This window comes from Trichoplusia ni, chromosome 4 (genome assembly GCF_003590095.1).
Source record: "Trichoplusia ni isolate ovarian cell line Hi5 chromosome 4, tn1, whole genome shotgun sequence".
In the NCBI taxonomy this organism is placed as follows: domain Eukaryota; kingdom Metazoa; phylum Arthropoda; class Insecta; order Lepidoptera; family Noctuidae; genus Trichoplusia; species Trichoplusia ni.
Window position 1 is genome coordinate 12612662 of NC_039481.1, and position 20225 is coordinate 12632886.

A 20225-nucleotide genomic window follows, 5' to 3' on the forward strand; every position below is an offset into this window, starting at 1 on the left:
CTTTGTCAATTCTAGTTTTTCTGAAAAAGGAAAAAATACGGGTCTCATTCTTTTCAATTATCTAACCGAGGGACTAATGAGATTTTTTCTTTTTATACCCAGTCATCATCCCTATTATAGTGAATATTATCATTCATACTTCACTCATAACTTCATTTGACCTAAAGTAAATCCAGCGACTTCTATCCTGCGAAATTTAATTAGGTTAATTAAATTTCAATTTCAACAATCAATCAGTTGTCAGTTAATAGAGTTAATTATAGGTGAAAACGAAAACGACAAATAATGATTTTATTAACATTTATTCAATAAATAATACAAAATTGGTTTTCATTGCAATGTTTAAGAATTTCAAACACAAAGATACAGTCACATAAACTGAACAAACGACCTACCAACAGTATACTGATGTTAGATTAAGAATGTTTCAATTTATTTCAATATGATTACATCGAAAAATATAACGATACGTACGTAACACTCGAGTTCTCACATTTAAATACATCAATGGAATTTACGTTTGTTCAGGTAACATTGATTATATTAATTTTATTTTTTATTATAAATGTATGTGTAAATGCTCAGCGAAATGCGGCCAGAAGGAAAAATGCTGCAACATTCGTATTAACATTGACTAGCCTCGCCCTCGGTTGTTTTCAGACGCTAAACAATAACATCAGCCATGATTTACAAAACAATAAAAACTAATCAACAAATTTTATAATCCGCCTAATTATGTTGACACGCACACATTTTCGTTCACTACATAAAATTGTTTGACTACATAACGCATATGTAGGCGTACAAAGATAAAATCGTTACATGATATTCATACAATATATCCGTTTACGTGGTTCCGTTTACTTAACTAGTAATCATGAATGTTTTATTATGCTTGTACTAATGCATCAAGTGTCAACATAATTGTATAATTACATTAATACATTAAAACATACCATTTGGCTAAACATTATGCAACACAATGAGCTCGCCTGACACTCATTTCTTAAATGAGTAATCATTATAATACAAATAAACAGATGAACAGAAATGTATTTATTGCAAATTATTATTATTACATTGCAAATGCTATCCCCGATCCCCCTAAGTACTAATACAATTATCTTAGTCTAGCGATGTTTTGTCCCTACCGCGAAACAATTACTTTGTCTTTTGAAAACACGTAGGAACAAATATGCGGGTTTCACGGTAGGGACAATAGCTATCTACACTTGAGATGCTAGGCCAATATCTACACAATATCCGAGGAATTCTATAATAATGACGTAAAATTTACTTTTCAATCACGCACAGCGCATTCACGACTTCAGATCTACATAATTTTAAATTTACACGAAGAATCTCATCAGAAACGTTTGACCAGTCAAACGATGTACTTACTTTTTTATACATAAAGATTACCGATCATTCGTCCGCACGCGCTCAAGCGAAAATTTAGTGTTACAATAATACACACTACGATATTTAGACGTAAGACACAAATATGTACACGACTTAACGAAACTAACGTAGAAACTTAGAGCCGGTCGAAGGGAGCCGATCAGTGCGAGGCGGCCGAGTCTCACGACGCGTACATGCGCTTGATGTCTTCCTTGTAGCGCTCCTGGATGTCTTTCCGCTTGATCTTGAAGGCGGCCGTCACCAGCCCCATGTCGGGTGACCAAACCTCTGTCACGAGCTTCACCGCTGCGGGCACCTCGAACTTCTCCAGACCGCCTGCAAATAATAAACAGAAATTCAAATACTATTGCTGCAAGTCGAAGCAAAAAGTTCATATTGTATGGTCAATATAGAACGTGTTAAAGTAAGAAAGGCTTCCAACGTACACTTCCTGGCATGATCAGCGAGCTCCTTGACGACGGCCTTCTCGACGGCGGCGTTCTGGCAGAGCTGCTCGAAGTCCATCTCGGGCAGCCCCACGCGCGCGGCCAGCTCGGCCAGGTGCTGCGGGTTGGGCACCAGCAGACACACCGTGAACGTCTTCGTGCTGTCGCCGTACACGCAGATGTTCTCCACGATCGGACAAGTCTTTAGCTCCGCTTCCACTTTGCCGAGGGACACGTATTCGCCGGCTTGGAGTTTCACGAGATCTTTCTTGCGATCTGAAAACGTGATATGGATATATGAGATAAAATATTTTAATGATTTTAAAATAATTTTGAACTTATGTGGCAACTGTGGATGTTTGAATATCATATATTTTTTATTAAATTACACTAACCTATGATTTTGATGCAACCGTCGTGATGTAGTTCTCCGATGTCTCCTGATTTGAACCAGCGACGTCCTTCAGCATCAATGAATTCTTCCTTGGTCTTTTCCGGGTTTTTGTAGTAGCCCTCGGCTACACAGTCGCCACCGATTACGATTTCACCCTGAAATTGGGAATGAACACATTAATCTCGTGTTTTACGTTTGTACCTTTGTAATAAGCCGAGCATGCGGTAGGTCGCGCGTCAGGACCTGCGGGAAGGGCTTGTTGGTGACGCGGTAGCCGCCCTCCTCCCAGTCCAGCAGGCGCACGAGCGTGCCGCTGGTGGGCGCGCCCACGCGGCCGGTGGAGCGGTCGTGCGGGTCCATGACGGTGGCGCAGCTGCAGGTCTCGGTGAGCCCGTAGCCCGCCACCACGTCGCAGCACAGGCAGATGCGCACCTGCGCGTGCGTGTCGGGCGACAGCGGCGCGCCGCCGGAGATCATCATGCGCACGCGCCCGCCCAGCAGCTGCCGGATGCGGGAGAACATCTGCCGGCAACAAACGTGTCACATCATTTCCTACTAATTTAACTGCGTTTAAACTCTTTCTCTTCATAAATAAGATTCTACAACGCAAGAACAAGAACAGATAACGAACTGATAAAACGGCGTACTGCCACATTACGATTAGTTAAGAGCTAAAAACGACACAGTGCGATGCAGCCGCACTGTAATTGCATCATGTATCTACACTCTACAACTGGTGCGGTATACTCACAAGTTTGTTGAGCAGGGGCGTGTCGTATCCGCGCTTCATCCAGAGTTGCTTGTACGTGTATGCCCACTTGAAGAACGCACTCGCAAACTCTCCGCTGCGAGACACTTTATCTGTGATGCCCTTGCTGATACGATCCATAATTAACTGTAAATAGATAATAAATTCAATTATTAATCACATAACCATATTTTTGAAAACACAATGAACCAAAAACTATAAAACAAAGAAAGTCACAATTTCCCTAACTACACAAAATTAAGAACTTTACTAATAATATATTTTGCAAAGTGACTTACCGGTACAGTCGTAATGCACGTAGGTTGCAGTATGGTGGCGTCGCCTTTGGTGCCCTTCATGATTTTGCTCGACGTGTCCAACATTGTAAGGGGTGTTGAGTAGCCAATTGGCACACCTGGAAGATAATTTATTACATTATTATAGAAAAAAGGTTTTGAAAATAGGAAGCCTAAGAACACACAAACCACATGTACAATAACGATTATCCTTTATAACTTTCCGTTTCCACAAGATAAATATGTAATTAACAACAAATAACCTCTCTTGTCTCATAAATCAACGCTGTATTTATGATGTAGTTATGTCTTGCAACAAAGGTTCACATGTTGTCACATAAGTCCAATTAATTAGTTTTTGAACTTTGACAAGCACAATAAGTCATAAATTGCTATGTTGCCTTATAGATAACGTCATAGCATTGACCGTGATGCGAGAATTTGTATACTAACCTCCAATCATGCACAAGTTCTCAGCCAAGAGTTCGAAGACGTGCGCTAGAGGCAGGAAACCCATGAGGATGTCTCCGTCGTAGATGGGGATGGCGTCGGCGAAGGCCTTCAGCGTGGCGAGCATGTTACGGTGCGACAGGATCACGCCCTTGGGCACGCCCGTCGAGCCCGACGTGTACATGATGATGGCCGTGTCCGAGGGGGACGGCGGGACCGAGTCTGTGGGGAATACTGGCTATATTAATACTGCTCTAGTTACATCCAAGTTTACATTATTGTTTGGGCCAACGCCCTGAATGTTAAGCTAAATTATTAGTACAAGTTGGTACAAAGTAAGTTGTACTCAACACAATTACTAGACAAGTATCCTCAAAAGTATTTATAACTCAATAATGATGAATTAAAGGACAAAGCTTAAGGATATTGTTTTTAACTATTAGGATAAGTTGGTATTCCCCCATTAGGTTACTAACCGATTTTGGAGGAAGCTCCTTTCTGCACAACATCCTTGTACCCAATGATCTTGGTGCCGGGCTTGTAGCCGTCCTTGTCGATGGTCTTGAGCTGGTCCTCCATGTAGATGATGGTGTTGACCTTGGGCGTGTTAGCGAGGATCTTCTTGAACTTGGGCAGCAGCTCGTGCGACGTGATCACGGTCGAGACTTCTGTCTCGTTGATACCGTGCGCTATCGCCTCGTCGCCGAGGGTTGCGTAGATTGTTACCACTGGAAAAAATAGATTTAATGAGGAAACTTCACTATTAGCATTCACTTAATTTTTTTTTAATACTACAGCCTAACACTATATCAGACTAGAAACTTTTTCACAGCAAGTCGTTCACAAGCATTAAGAACTCTATTTGGGGCATTTTAACGAATTGTCTGAAGCATACTTTTTTATGTTGAATGCAAAAGGCAAAGATTGTTTATAGCCAGCCAGTTGAGTAAATCTTCCAGTGGCAGTGTGCTCACCAGGTATGCTCTGCTTGAAGCAGCCGTGCGCGGCGATCATCCACTCGGCGCGAGTCTCCGCGAACATGACGACGTTCTGTCGCGGCTGGCAGCCGAGCTCGCGCAGTCCCGCGCCGAACTGGCGCGCCTCCTCCTCCACGTCCACGTACGAGCGCCACACGTAGTCACCCATGTTGAACTGCACGAACGTAACACAACATTTAATTACTAAATATAATTATATATGCGGGAGGCTATATGACCACCGCGTTATGTGGCTGTGATGTCTTACTAAGATTGAACACACTCGATAACCGCCTTTTGAGACGATCTATCTCAAATAGCAAAAAGTATTCGAAAGCTAAATATTCTTACAACATTAAATATACTATAGAAAATACAAGTTCTAGGTCATTTAATTAAATGTAGTTAGTTTCTGAATAAATTACATGATTCAGTGGGAAATTGTGCATATGCCACACAAAGACATTGTGGGGCATTTCAAATTAGAAAATGGCAGCTGATTTATTATCAAAAGGTATAATTTACCATTTGTTCTCCAAGGCTTCGTTCTCATGAATGAAGTTATAGTTATAGTTAGTTATACTTAGACTTAGAAGAAAGTCTTATGTTTTGAAAAAGGTAGCTTGGTCGGTGTAGATTCGAAAAGCGGAGGATGGGTTTTGATACGTAAATTAGGACTTAGGAGAGGCCCACATTCATTAGTAGATTGTTATCGTTTGAGTTAGGCATAAAACTATAAAGGCCAGTGGCGTGTCGGTGCGCACCTTCTTGAAGACCCTCCCGTTGGGCTGCGGCTCGTCCTCCTCGCTGAGCACGGTGCGCGTGCCCAGGCAGGGCCGCGAGCCCCAGCGCGCGGCGGCGGCGCACAGCATGCTCTCCATGGACGTCACGTTGTGGCGCACCAGGTGCAGGTGCAGCTGCTGCGGGGACGACACAGACCGCACTGTGATGCTGTTCTGTGTGCTCGCGATTATTCGGGCCTGTCGACACAACCATACTTTCGTTTACTTCGGTAGATAATCATACAGACACATTTCTAACAAGTGGATAACTGAAACGTTTTTCGTGTTTAAGGAAATAAAACAATATACATCGACCAGTATAAAAGCTTAGTAATCTCATCAAAACAAGTCGAGCAAAAAAATTCGCGCATTCCCGCATATTTTTATTTTTGCAATTCTGTAGTAAACGACTGCATCGAGACGTGGGCGAAGAAGAAAATGTAAAACAGGTCAAACAAAAATAACGAACACAATAGTTGTGTTCGTAAATATCAGAGGTTTATATAATACGTATAACGGGCAAATTACAATGGACAATACATATTGTAAAGTGGACAAAAGAAGTAAAACATGTAGTAACGAGATAGGTAAATTAACGATTTGGCAAAGAATCAGAAGTATTACTTTACCGTCATATTAAAAAACGTATTTTAATCAGGAGGGACTCATTTCAACTTTCGCCATTTCTCAATGGATCTAAATTATAATTTCAGTTGAATCTTGGATTGTATACAAGAACGGAGTCATATTATTATATCCATAACTTATTTTTAGGATGCATTTAATCCTGAAAATATGGAAATTGGGTGTGTAGGATCTTCTTACGAGCTGCCTAAATAAAATTACCAACGGACTTGAATCAACTCATATCCTAGTATCCTACTACTATTATAAAGGCGAAAGTTTGTAAGTATGGATGTATGGATGTTTGTTACTCTTTCACGTAAAAACTACTGAATGGATTTGAATGAAACTTTACCACAATATAGCTTATACATCAGAATAACACATAGGCTACAATTTTTGAGGTTTCTAATGTGAGGTCGTAAAAACACATTTTTTGCGCTTACATTGCAAACGCTGACTGAATCCTACAAGATAGATAGAAGGCAGATAGATAGATAGAAGGCAGGTATAAATAATAACTTATATCTTCTAACCACGCGGACGAAGTCGCGGGCAACAGCTAGTTGGGAATAAAATTGCAAAAACATTTTCTAGATACAATAAAATTCTGTCTTTAGTATTGTCATATTTGAAAAACTCTGAATAGTCACCTTAATTCGTCTGGATAGTGCTCGTTTCCTCCACGGCCTCTGTAGTATGAGGTGGACGGGGAAGGTGATTATGTCGAAGACCAGCGCAACTGCGCGGATGGTCTTCAGTACTGCCGACACCCACCATGACTCCGGCCTACGGACAAACAACATACATTTCAATTAAAGTAAAAGTACAAATGCTGTCTGCAAAGAGTTACTTGTAAGATGACGTCACACAAAAAGGTTTGGAAAAAGAATACATGCTGCGACGACTGAAAATAAAAAATTGGGATAAGGGCAGGGGAATGTCGATAATGTTGTATAGACTTCGATAAATACCACTTAAAGTGTTCATAAGTCTTGAAGACGCCTTTATATTTATGAAGCTCTTTAACGAGGTCCAACATTAAGTTAACCTCGGACCTGGCTGCCGTATTGCAATAAATATTATTTCAGTGTTCCTTTTTAGGTTTAGTTTACCTTAAAAATCTTTATGTTTACTACTAAGCTGTCTTCGTATAACTTGAATTATGCACCCAATATCCTTAGGCCACCTTTCAATATATCAGTAATTTTAACGCTTTATTTAATACTGCAGTTCAAAAAAATACGAGCATTTTTAAAAACGATAAGAATTGTAAATAACTCATTGCAAAATAATTCTGCAAAGTAACATTGTGTAACAAAGTTGGCACAAGTTGAATTTAAAACATTAAGGTTTTTTTTTATCTAAGGGGTTCAAGGCATACGAGTCCGCGGGACGAGAGCGCCGGCTAGCCTTGAGTTACTTTATGCTGTGTTCAAGTTTCTCTACACCATTGCAAATATTATCCACTACGGTGACCTGACCTAATAAGGGTTGTAAACCTTATAGGTCAAAACTTCTTCCGCCTTTTGTTACAAAGAGAATATTTTTTGATTCAGTTCTTACTTGTTTTGATTATCTTATTAGGTACCTTCTTGTTAAATGAATGTCCTTTGCATCGGCATAGGAAACATAAATATATTAATGTCCTTAATTAGATGTCATAGAAACTACCGAATTATCCTTGAACTAGTTGGAATATTACGATAAATACTACTGCGAAATTAGTGGTCGTCGTAGAAACTTTAAAGTGAATGGAAATTATATTACCGACCAAATGAGCGTTTAATTTTCACACTCAAGACCTCAATCTAGCCAAGTCGTTGCGGTTTTTATAAAAAGTCAAGCAGCACAGGCTATTTCGAGTTCTACGAATAATAGTTAAGGTTTAAAATTGTCCTATACACGATGAATGATATTTACTTTAAGGTCAATTGAGATGAGAGCTCGTTTACCATAAAAAGTCACAGATGTGCTTGGAGCAAGCGATAGTATTTATCTTACACACAGATAACCCTTTTAAGTTGAAGTTGTCCTTTAACGCGTTGAGACTGTGTTTTGTTACTGCGTAAAAATATGTTGAATAACAGGTTTGTCTAGTACCGAACAAACTCGAGTACTTTGATCCTTATAACTAAGAGAGTTTATATCAAAACATAGCATAAAAAAGGCTACATGCTTGACTACTACTAATAAAGTTATTTTAAATAATACATTAATTATATCTTTACGAGAAATCCTGCATTTTAATTTTTCCAAATATCCATTAGAAAAAACGAGTTGGAAAGTTTATTTAAGGTTAAGTCAAAACAACCATTTGCAAAACAAAATCATTATGGTACGTTGCGTCGAGGTGGATAAACTATTTCAAAGAGGATCACAGTATACACATTAAGCCTACACTAAAGCTTTCATATTAATGATCTTTAAATATTGTAATCAATTCTAGTTCCATGTTTAACGAGTACTTCACTACTTTCCACTGAAGCTGTCCTGAAACTAAGTAACATAGCACACAGGCCTCCAGCTACCAGCGTGGGCGGATACATTACTGACTGAACAAAGAGAAATTTCTTATACCAGCCTAATATTGGTTTAATAAATGATATTAATGTATTAGAGACGGTGGCCTCGGAGATAATAGATATCTCAGAAAATTGGCCAAGTCATTAGACCAGATTAGATTAGTTAGTCTTGTAAAACGGTTTCGTATTTGATTTTCTTGGACAGATCAAAAATACGGTGTTATATTTGTTATTAAAACCGTGTTATGAAACGAACAGATTCTTCCCCATGAATAAAAAAACATTTGTTTAAATGTTGTGGATATTTAACTTCAGTTTGTTGAATCCCAAACACCGCTAGTATGAAACGTTTGTGACGAATAAAGCGTCGTCATTTAAACTATTTTAAGAATGTCTCATTTATACACTGAAACAAAACAAAGACTATATAAAGTCGCTTTATACAAACTGTGAGAGCAACACGATTCAAATTGTGTGTGAATTTGTAATAAGTGTATTTGGAACAAAGATTTCTTTCAATACATTATGATAGGAGGTCAGTGTCAGGGGACGGATGCATCTGGGGCCGGCTCGGCCGGGCGCGCGGCCGTCACCTCTGCCGCGCATGCGCCGATAGCGCCCGGGGTGCATCCTATACACCCCGCGTACTTGATAATATGGAAGCGCATGCCTGTTGCTACACTCATTATTTTCTGGAAACGTCGATGCGATGAGATACGTCGGAAAGGGACGCGTACAACGTACGTCCTGTTCAGTCAAACGTTCAAGTTGCTACCAATAGAAATTCTGATAATTAATTTTGCTATCGTCGCCATAACTTCTAAATCTATAAACGTGATTTCTTAAATCATTATTTACTTGGTTGTAAGATATAATTAATATAATTATTGTTATACATTTATTATAATACCGAAAACAGTATGATAATAAGTTGAACGTTGAATGTCATTTGGAAGTGACATCCAGCTTAGACATGTTACAATTAATTTTAAAGTCTCCGCGTGACCGTTGAAGAGATAATAGGAGCTAAACAAGAAATATAGGTACATCGTCATTACGAGGTACCTATATTTTTTGCACACCAACATAATCGCATCATGACTATAAAAGTTTGATTGAAGTTAACGAATAAAAAACGATTGCTACTAAAACACAAGTATTCATATTATAATAAAAACCGATCCCTTATATCTAAGATAAAAAGAATAATGTTTTTTTTACTTGGATACCTGTTATTTTTTTAACATTTTCCTTTCAGTATTTTGTGTTCTAAACACGAAAGAAAAATTGAATTGTGCCTCAAATATAACATTCGGTAAGGATAAAGCTATGGAGAAAACTAGGATTTAGTACACTTGATTTAAAATACTTTGACTGTCGTTGCTATACGCAAGATCTTGTTCTTATAGAATCTTTTAAACCCCTCTTATAGGGGAAATTGCGTCGCGCGCGAGGCTGGATAGGCAAGGTTAGGACATAATTCTTGTACAGGGCCAGAAGCGATCGTTATTAGTGTCTAATAAAGAAGAAAATTTATATTAAGCGAGATTCTAATTTATGACAAAAGTTTTTAAAGTTAGACGTCATATTGTATTTATTTACGTATATATTAGAAAAAAAAACAGAATAGAAAGTCCCTGTTAGGGCGCCATTAAAAGTCACATGTTTAGAACCCGCATAGAGACGCAGTCACAACAAAAATGACGTAGGTACACACTAGTATACCTACGTCGGGTTTAGTTATGTATTGAATGAGGGCAACATTGCGGTGTCACCTTGCGTCTATTAATAATATCGATATAGGAAACTTACGTTTACTTAATGGCGAACTGCCGCCCTTGGTTCATCAAGTCTTATATCTACTGCCTACTTAGCTCGTATATTATACTGAAAAGGTGTCTATGACGGTAGAAGAAAATATTTTACCTTTAATAGAGTTCGATCGAGTTCTATGTGCAATTTAATAAGTAGTCTGGACATAAAACATCATAATGTTAAGGGATGAAACCACTTTGTGGCGATACAGGTACAGATTCAAAGTTCGTGTTATTGTTTTCGTTGAAATTATATAATTAAAAAAATAATTACAATAATTTGGAATACCGACATTGGGCACTGGACTTTGTTACTTGTGCCGATAAGTCCTCGTCCGCAATATTCTCTGGAGGACGGTTTTTGGAAAACTTAGATGAATGTTACAAACAGCTTTTAAGTAAAGAGAAACATAATACAGTTATTCTCTGGGAGCGGAATAAAGCTTGCATTTACAAAATATTGCGAAAACAAGTGCCCGTTCTTGTTTAGGAAATGAATTTTATATCATCTTCCTTTGCATTCGACGGGTGTCAGTTCGGACTATACGGAACAGCACCAGGTACCAGGTCGTCATATTGCGAGACCACAGCGCAGTCCCGTTATAAATGAATCACAATATTGTAATGCGCGTTGCCCAATAAATTATGATGCACTGCACTTACTAAAATAACGTATGCATGCAATCTTGTGCGCTTGCTTTGTGTTACGAAGCGTACTCAAATACTTTGCTGTATTCTTCTTAGTACTAACACCATGAATCAGATCGACAAGTGTTGAAATCGAAAATGTTTTTACTATAGCAGTTTTAGTGCGCGACGTGCGGAGGGTTTAATTCCCAGGCAGGACATTGTTTGTCAATGGATAGTCGCTTTTCGTGGATCACGCAAATCCAGTGTGATTCACGACGCTTGTACTTGTACTTGTGCATATGACTACAATGTTAGTGAAACCTCCCGCGACACAGAGCACAGAGGTAATTTAATATTATGATGTTATCATAGAAAATGGCTTTACAATAAGTGAACACTATCTGGTCTCAAATACAGGATCCTATGTGCTATCACTTCGTTCAGTAATAAGAATTCCACGCCTAGCCTTAATAGTGTAAGTCCGTTGATTAGATTATAGCACAAGGACGACGTTATATTTCCTGTTCGCCTTTCCAAATACTTTTTTGTGATTATAATTTAATTAGGTTTGAACTTACACAATTAATCTGGATTAATGATTATAAATAATCACAATATATCATAATATTCCAGATTACATGTGTACTATACACCTTATGATTATAAATGAGTGATAACTTAAAAGGCTTTTATCGTTACTACTTGGTAATAATTATTAACAAAATATAAAGCAATATGCTAACGAGATATATTAACCTGTTACAATTAAAATTAATTATGAATTTGTAAATTACACATGAATTAGTTCTATTTGATCCATTACCCGGTCGTAAATCACGATAAAGTAAAACCGCATTAGTAAGCATTTCCTTGGAAAGTTGCCTGACAAAACAGACACAATTGGTGATTAAATTACTGCACCCAGTAATCAACACTTAGATAATAGAAGCGGACCTTGACTTGATCGCCTTGGCTGTGTGCATCGCGTAACTCAAGAGAAGACAACCTACTTACTATGTTAATTCTAATTAAGGTGTTTAAACCCAAAATTAAATAAGTAAAGTCGCTACATGGAGGGTTCCGTACAAATAGACTGAAAAAAACTGTTAACGTGCAAATTCATCTGGGGTGGGTCTCGTAAGTTTAACTAGCAATCATAGTTCATGAGATACAGCCTGATGATGGACAGAAGGACAAACGGACGGACAGCGGAGTCTCAGTAAAGGCTTCCGTTCTTATCCTTTGGGCACAGAATCCTAAAAAAGCCACTGATTTACATTTACCTATTTAATTCAAGGATAAATAATTAAAGGAATAAGATTTTACATCAATTGAATAAACCTACAACAATTTACAGTAGTACAAAGCTGCATTATCTTAATAAGGCATTACCCGATGACTCGTTCGCTTTTAAATCCGTAGTTAATGCAACATGCATAATCTACGGGTAGTTACAATAATCAATTAATCACTTTATAAGCGGTGGAAATTTCTACAAGCGATCAGACGCGACACTAGTGTCACACAGTTACACATGATAACGTTATCGAGTGAAATAAATAATCTTATAAACACGCTGCTTGCTATTAATAATTTATGATTTAATTTTATTGGACTTTAATTACTACAGTCTGTATAATCTTACACAATCATTTATTACTGGATGAGGACTTTCAGGCTGTTTCATAAAAGGCTTACCAAGAGGCTTTTTATTTTGTATTGATTTCATTATTTGAGAAAGAATGAGTAGAAAAAATATAGGTAAATTGTAAAGTTTTTATTATTCTTGAATATTTAGAAATATAACTGTTATTTTGAAATGAACCAAGCGTTGTCCAAAACAATATGGTACGTTTAAAGTGATATATCATTATAAGTATACATATATGTAGGTACGACGGAAACGGATAATAAAGTTATTTACTACTTTAACCTTCATTAAGTGTTTAGACTTTAGACCGAGATGGCAATCACGTGTACAGATAATATTCCATATATATCTTAACACAACAAATTATACTTGAAACATAATATAATGTGCCTATAAACATTAATAACAATCATTTTAAATTAATTACTAATTAACGGCAGCGACAGCGACAAGTGTATTTCGCTGAAGAGATCTCAATAATAGTATCTCAGAAAGCAGGCGTTACTTAGAACGTTCGTATTTAAATATGAAGCCAACCACGTGTCCAGAATTGCGTACATATTCAAGTAGACAGACATTAGTTCATTTGAACTTCGATGGAATTCAAACACCTACGAAAGCCAGTTCTAGAGATTGTTTACTCAAAGTATGAAGCAGTATTCTATGCCAAACTGGAGACCAAGTTACTTGAAGCGAGGAGCTTAGACAATTCAACCAGAATGTTTACTAACAAACTGACTAAGTTTTCTTCATTACTGATTGGTAGACGAATGCTGAGGGATTTAACCTCAATAGGAAAAGTTATTAGCTGTGGCTATTAGGGCTAATATAGCCTATAAAAATAGGTATAAGTTCAATGACACGATGATTAATTAGCTAAATGCGTTTCCTTTTTAATTAGGTTAACAGAACAGGACCAAACAAAATAAATCTAGTCATGTGGATTCTACTAAACAATTTCAATTACAACTTCTAGAATGAATGGAATGAATGAAATTAAAAAGCTCGTCGAAAAGCGCAAAGTTTTACCTTTTACCGCTAATGGAGAGCTGGAAAGTTCTGTTCGCCTAAGTGCAATAAGGATGAAACGGATAGTGGCACGGAAGCAGAGGTGAAAGTTACTGCTAAATGCGAACCAGAACCTGTTTGCCTTTGTTACTGCGCCTGATATATCTTACTCCTCGTATAATCCTTCGAGCAAGCCTTCCTTAACGAGAGGTTTGATCTATCTAACATGATACTTGGAATGAACATTCCTATGAATTGAATACACCTGTACAAGAAAAACAACTCATCACATCATAGGAAAATTGGAGGAAAATAGTATAAGCGACTTCCTAGAAGACAGGGGTAATTTATGGCGTGAGGCGGCCTGCGGCATTGTTTCACTAAAACACTTTTAAAATCCGGATTAACGGAGATTATGGAAAGTATTTAAGTAATTATAATGAACATAGAATAGAGCCATAAGTAGTCAAGCCAAGCCCGGCTACTTTTACAGCAATTAAGTATTACACTACAAAATATCTACTGATAATGTTCTTTAGTTGGAACAGTAAGGTGCGTGTCGATAACAGAAAAAAAAATTTCGGCCAATGACACACAGGCATGTGGCACATGAGACATACATTTTTACTGGTTAAGGTCATGACACCCGTGTAAACAAGATGTTCTTGGATAAGGATACTTTTCCCCAAGATGTAAACTCAAATAAACTCTTTGAACTTAGAATATAACGACCTCATTATTGAGGTTATTAAGAGCCCCCGACCGCACGGGTTAACGGTCATTAACTTAATTTGATGTTTAAAATAGTGCTAGTAAATCTTAAACCCAAAAATTCTCAAGAAATCTCAGCCTAATAGTCTTCCTCGGTGGCGTGATACTGTCTATGCACGTTGTTATATTAATTACCGCCAAGGTTACAAGTCACGCGATGAGTGTACGATTGATTGTGAGCCTTTGCGATTGTGGACTAAGAAAATTTGACCTTTCTAGTTGTGGTCTTTACAATTTTAGAAATGTTTTCTAAAATAATATTGTTATTAGAGAGGGACAATAAATGATATTTGATAGTAGGTCTCTTGGGCACGGGTAGATAATAAATATTGCTGAAATAAGAGACGCTTTAAACAAACGAAGAATTAAATGTCTTAAAAGGATTTGGCACTTGCATTTCCACATCAAGGCAGTATGCTGGTACAACCTTCGTGAAAACTAAGCACCTTATTCTTAGAACCTCCTAATTAAATGACAAAACCGGGTTGTTCTGCCAAGCGCGTAATGTTTCTACATTTATATCACACAATTTGTTTTTGTTAACACACGTGTTTTTCTCCATTCTGTATAATTCGTCGAAATTAATTTCTGAAGTAACATTATAACAAAACTCGTCACTATAAAATTATAAAGCAAAAATATTACTCACTTTCTATTACTAAAATGCATCATTATTTATGTTTGCCACTTAATTCACTAAACCACAATGTACCACGAGTACATGCGTGTAAGCCTCTCAGCGGTCAACTAAGGCAGGATTACCAATGATAAACCTTATATGCAAGTATTATCAAGCAATACTATTAATAAGGCCGATATGTTATCAGATATAGAAATAGTGTGAGACGGATGTGTGTGACAAAGATTAGTTAAGGCTTGGAGTAATGTAATTAAAGTAACGACTGTTAATGAATTTCTGTAAGACCTGGTTTTTGGGAATGTATTGCTTTCGTTTATTATGAAATTTGATAACAAGCAGACAGGTATTATAATCCTTTTGCTATAAATCTCTTGATAAGTATATCGTTGAAATTTGACGAATAATCAAGGATATCTGCGTGCTGTATCATGTAATTAATTAGGTAATGTCAAAGTCCGAAAATATGCCTGCTTCCTTGACCGTGATTTTACAGAAATGGAGATTACACTTTGCTTGTTAGTTGTAATTACTATCCCAGGTTAGTCTTACAAGCTAATTTGTTCAGAATAATTCAAATAGAGTCCTAATAGGAAATGGTATAAAATTTCATGATTGATCTGCAAACTCGATATAAAATTGAGGGTTAGTTTGATTCACTGTATACTCAGTCCAACCAATAGATTTATCAACACAATTTGAACTTCGTCTAGGATGAGTCCTTCGAAAGGAAATGACGCATAGTTTACTAATTAATCAATATTTCTTAATAAGAATGTGAATCACTTATTAATTATCACGGATTATATGTACATGATTATGTAGCACTAATTAGGTACAATCAAGTTTCAACATGAGTCAATGACAGAAATTCTAAAAGTATATTGACAATCATCATTGTGCCCTTCATTAAAAGTAAAATATGATTTGCAGTTCAACGAAACTGCTAGTACATCTAATAGTTAAATGTGATATACATATGTACTATCAGGCTTTTTTTGATATAAAGGATATTTTCTATACAATTAAATACTAATAGAAGAATAATATCGTTAACGTATTACGTTTATATACATGTTTGTGAAACGTGGCAAGATATAGAAAATACAATGTTCCTTAAAACACTTACGAAATTGTTCACAGTTCCAAAGATTAATTATTTTAATGCGGTTGGATTAATTTTATCATCAATAGGCAATAGACGAGTAAACAAACTAATGTATATCTATGTCATTACCGGACACGCTGTAACCGATATGAAAATATTTGTATCAACAATATCAGCATTATGTTTTATTAGTTTTTAATACCCATATTTAGTAATTCGTTTTCAATTGATTTGAGATACAGAAATTACATTTAAAAGCGTTCTTATATTTAAAACGCGAAAACATTGGGGTTTTCGGGAAAGCGTGGGCTAAAAAGAGACCTATTAACTTTTTTACGTTGAGAAGGATGCCCTACCTTTGTTTTGTCGATAGAAATGCTCTATAAATAGTACTAGCAATATATGTGATGTGTTTCGTAAATCGCAGTGTCCGTAGTGGCCGCAAGACCGCATCGCCTTGCATCCAGCGTTGGTTGGCTGATAGACCGTGACCACGAGGGCATCGCGGACGGCAATCTGGTTCGTTAAACAGATTGGACACGCGATTGTATTCGTTCCTGTTCCGTCTTGGGATCAAGTGAAACATTGACATTTTAATTGTTAGACCAGCAGATCATAGATCTAAAATTATTTGCTACTTCTCCTCTTGATCACTCTTATTTCTGTAATAAATACGGAAGATAAAAGGGCTTCAAACAGTCAAAACATAATTAATGTGTTAAATAATTTGTGAGTAGCGTAAATAAAATTTCGTAACTAGTGTTTACTATAGAGCATGAGAGCCAGCTAATGGCATCCACAGAGAACAGCTAACTAGTACAACTTTTAATGCATTCCAGAAACTAGTGCGTCAACCAATATTTGTTTTTGTTTGTTTAGATTACGTTACATAATTGGCTCACCGACATGGGTTCGTTTCACAAAGGATAATACTTTCAAAGCGATATAAGACCCACGTAAGAGCAATTTCCGTCATCATAGAAGGCCTTCCGCCCGATAGAATGAACAAAGAAATGTAATTTTAAGTTCTGACTTCGAGGCAAGTTTTATTCCCACGAGATGATTTTGATTTTGAGATGTGATTATTTTTGATTTAGGTAAATGTTGTCATTAGTTGGTACTAAAAATACTGTTTGTTTTTAGTGTCTACTACCCACCTGTAAAAAGACAGTTATAGCACTTAATTGAAGTGTCAATCTTTAATCCAAGATTACCCGTAAACAGTAATAGTATGAAAACTCAAAACCCATGACGCAAACGCTCAAATGTGCCACAAGACAGCAAGAGCGCAGTCTTAGCTAAATACACAGTTATGTTCGTACATTTCTAGCCATAGCATACGTTAGCATTTCCATTTGAGTGATCTGTCAGCTCCTGCGTGTCCTATCTGTTCATGGAAATGTTCGGACACGATGCATAACACCGTTAACATACATTGTATTGGATAATATCTAGGAATATCTCCCACTTTGTCTTGGCTACTAACTGCGTTCGTTCCTTCACGACATTGTGAATATGTATCTAGGTAACTGCTCTCTGTCACAGGATATTTGCATCAAAGTGTACGTTAACACGTTCATTCACTGTTACTACTGGCAAGGGTATACATTTACCGTTAAGACAGTGTGGATATATTATTATAGAGATATAAAGTTATAACAAAGTGAATATTGAAACAAGTGATATCAATTGTTGGTGTAGGTATCTCGAAGTTAGACAAATACTCATTGATGAGTATCTCTTGAAGATTATCTCTAGTCAACGACCCGGTCATCGACACGTTTATCTCAATGATGCTTTGTGTTTACAACAATAAAGTATTCTTATTAAATTCCAAACGATTCCAGAAGTTTTTGAAAATTATCAATGACAAATAGTATGTTATATTTGTTGTTGAAATAACAGAGATACATGGAGTGCAGAAAATCCTTCACAACGAAAATAAAAGTGAGATAGAAAAACGTCTGGTCGTGAATTGGCTTAGCGCCAGTATTCTTAATATCTTAAACGTAGTAAATAAAAATGCAAACTGCAGGATTAAAGCTTATGTAAAAACAAATTTCTGTTATCAATGCTCGGTCTATCAATTAATAAAGGTGGAAATCTATGTATTAATTTTCTTAAAAAGGATGAAAATCAAGGACAGACAAGAATAAATTCAAATGACAAGCTCAATAAATATCTTCGGAAAATCGTGAGGGATATGCTATCTTAATTTTCAATGAACTTAAATATGCAATAAACTGAGCTGATACCATGTCATATCGATCTCGAGACGCTGCTCTGCGATGCTGACTCTGGCAGACACGTTAATTGTCGTCTGGCAATAATAGAGTGCTACTATAATTTCCGTCTGGATCCTAAAATCCTATGTTTCATTCGGGATATGGTATCCCGAATGAAACATCGGTTCTCAGAACTTATAACATGTAACGTGTTTATAATGAAGATTGCTATTAGGACCTTGAACAGAGCGCCTATCTTTATCCAATTAGTTAGGTGCAGAACTTACTGCGTCGTTGCTTACTACAGCATCATAAAAGAGCAATTAAATAGCTGATAGCACTAAACCTTAGTAGGTTAAATTAAACATTTGGCGTGTCCGAGTTTCCAAGTTTGCGTCATAGTTTTGATAATTATATTTACACTTAACTTATTCAGAGATTTGGGTAAAGGCAATTTAGACAAAACGAGAAGACCTAATTCTACAACTAATCGAATATGTCCCGTTGAACTGTGTGCTAACGTTAGTCAGTATTATGGCACTTGGATCGTGTCTAGAATTATGTATTGCTCAACTATTATGCAGAGTCAACCGGTTAGTGCACCTGTCACAAGACCTCTTGATTACTCAACACCAGTTAGGTTCTCTACTACAAGTATATATTTGACACAATTCATCATACTTTGTTAGATTTAGGATAATTTTAGTTTGGGATATTCATTTTACGTTGCCTTTTCAGTTATTCTTTCGACTTACATATGTTCAGATATAGCAAAAGACAGAGAGATTCCACATTTGTCTCGTTAGACAGGAGAAGGGGTGGGGGGGGGGGGCTTTGCCCAACAGTATGGCATATGCTAGGTAAATGAAAGGTCATTTTCGAAGTCTATAGGCATATGATGTCGCTTTCCTTTTTAATCTCGTCGTCTCCCTGGCAACCAATGATATCAAATCACTTAAGATTGTCAAATCAAGTGGACTTGATTAAATAAAATCCGTTATCCGTGATGTGTTTGACTTCACATTTTTCGCAGATAATACTGATATATGAGCGGTAATAAATTACTATAGTCCAATATGATTATTTCATGATACAATAAAACATTATGATGTTTAATACGGACTAGGTATTTTCCTTAAAACGAGGCGTGGCCAATGTAAAAGCATTTATTTCTCTTCAATATGGTAACAGTAGTTAGATGTAGAGTGACAAATTAATTTAGTTTATATTCTGCATATTTGCTTCGGCAGAAAGCAATTTACATTTACTTGGTCGTTCCTTTTCACCGCCCACAGATGTCTCCATACTTTACTATACATATTTCTGCAGTTGCATCCAGTAACGAGCAAGCGCCTGACCTTTAAAGGATACTAAGAAGGCCAGAATATCCTTTAACGTCGTCCCCTTATATTTCCAACATAATCAAATGAGTCCTCTCCTCAATTTAATTTTAAATGGCCGCTGCATACTCTACTTAACAATGAATAGATACAATGCAATGGGACCAAGGACTAGTTGAAGGTCTTGGGAACGACTCTTGTAAAACGTAGTACCTAGTGTGTTTTTCATTTGGAATGTCAAATGTCAACTACTAAAGCTATTCTAGATATCTATATAGTAGTTGCAGGGAAGAGCCACCATTTGTACAACTGAGCTTAATGTGTCACGAAAGGCTTAGTATTTGGCAAACTAGCGGTTTTCTTGCCAAGTCGATGGTCGTAAAGGGAATCTCCATTTA

The 20225-nt window shown here is 37.0% G+C and overlaps 1 protein-coding gene across 4 annotated transcripts in view; it reads right to left on the reverse strand.

Annotated features, from left to right (window-relative positions):
* Nucleotides 1-283: 283 nt before the first annotated feature.
* LOC113493061 (long-chain-fatty-acid--CoA ligase 4) overlaps nucleotides 284-20225 on the reverse strand; it is a 44026-nt gene continuing 24084 nt past the window's right edge. For 3 of the 4 annotated variants that reach the window (XM_026870854.1, XM_026870855.1, XM_026870853.1), the window contains exons 3-13: nucleotides 6772-6907; nucleotides 5477-5692; nucleotides 4710-4887; nucleotides 4212-4463; nucleotides 3739-3957; nucleotides 3289-3404; nucleotides 2993-3136; nucleotides 2485-2763; nucleotides 2243-2396; nucleotides 1848-2123; nucleotides 284-1737 (exon numbers count right to left, since the gene is read on the reverse strand). In XM_026870854.1, the coding sequence (XP_026726655.1) occupies nucleotides 1583-1737; nucleotides 1848-2123; nucleotides 2243-2396; nucleotides 2485-2763; nucleotides 2993-3136; nucleotides 3289-3404; nucleotides 3739-3957; nucleotides 4212-4463; nucleotides 4710-4887; nucleotides 5477-5692; nucleotides 6772-6907 (2125 nt within the window). In that variant the 3' untranslated portion in view covers nucleotides 284-1582. Of the gene's footprint in view, nucleotides 1738-1847; nucleotides 2124-2242; nucleotides 2397-2484; nucleotides 2764-2992; nucleotides 3137-3288; nucleotides 3405-3738; nucleotides 3958-4211; nucleotides 4464-4709; nucleotides 4888-5476; nucleotides 5693-6771; nucleotides 6908-15166; nucleotides 15275-20225 lie in introns of those variants that run through there. The other variant, XM_026870856.1, reaches the window with a different exon arrangement.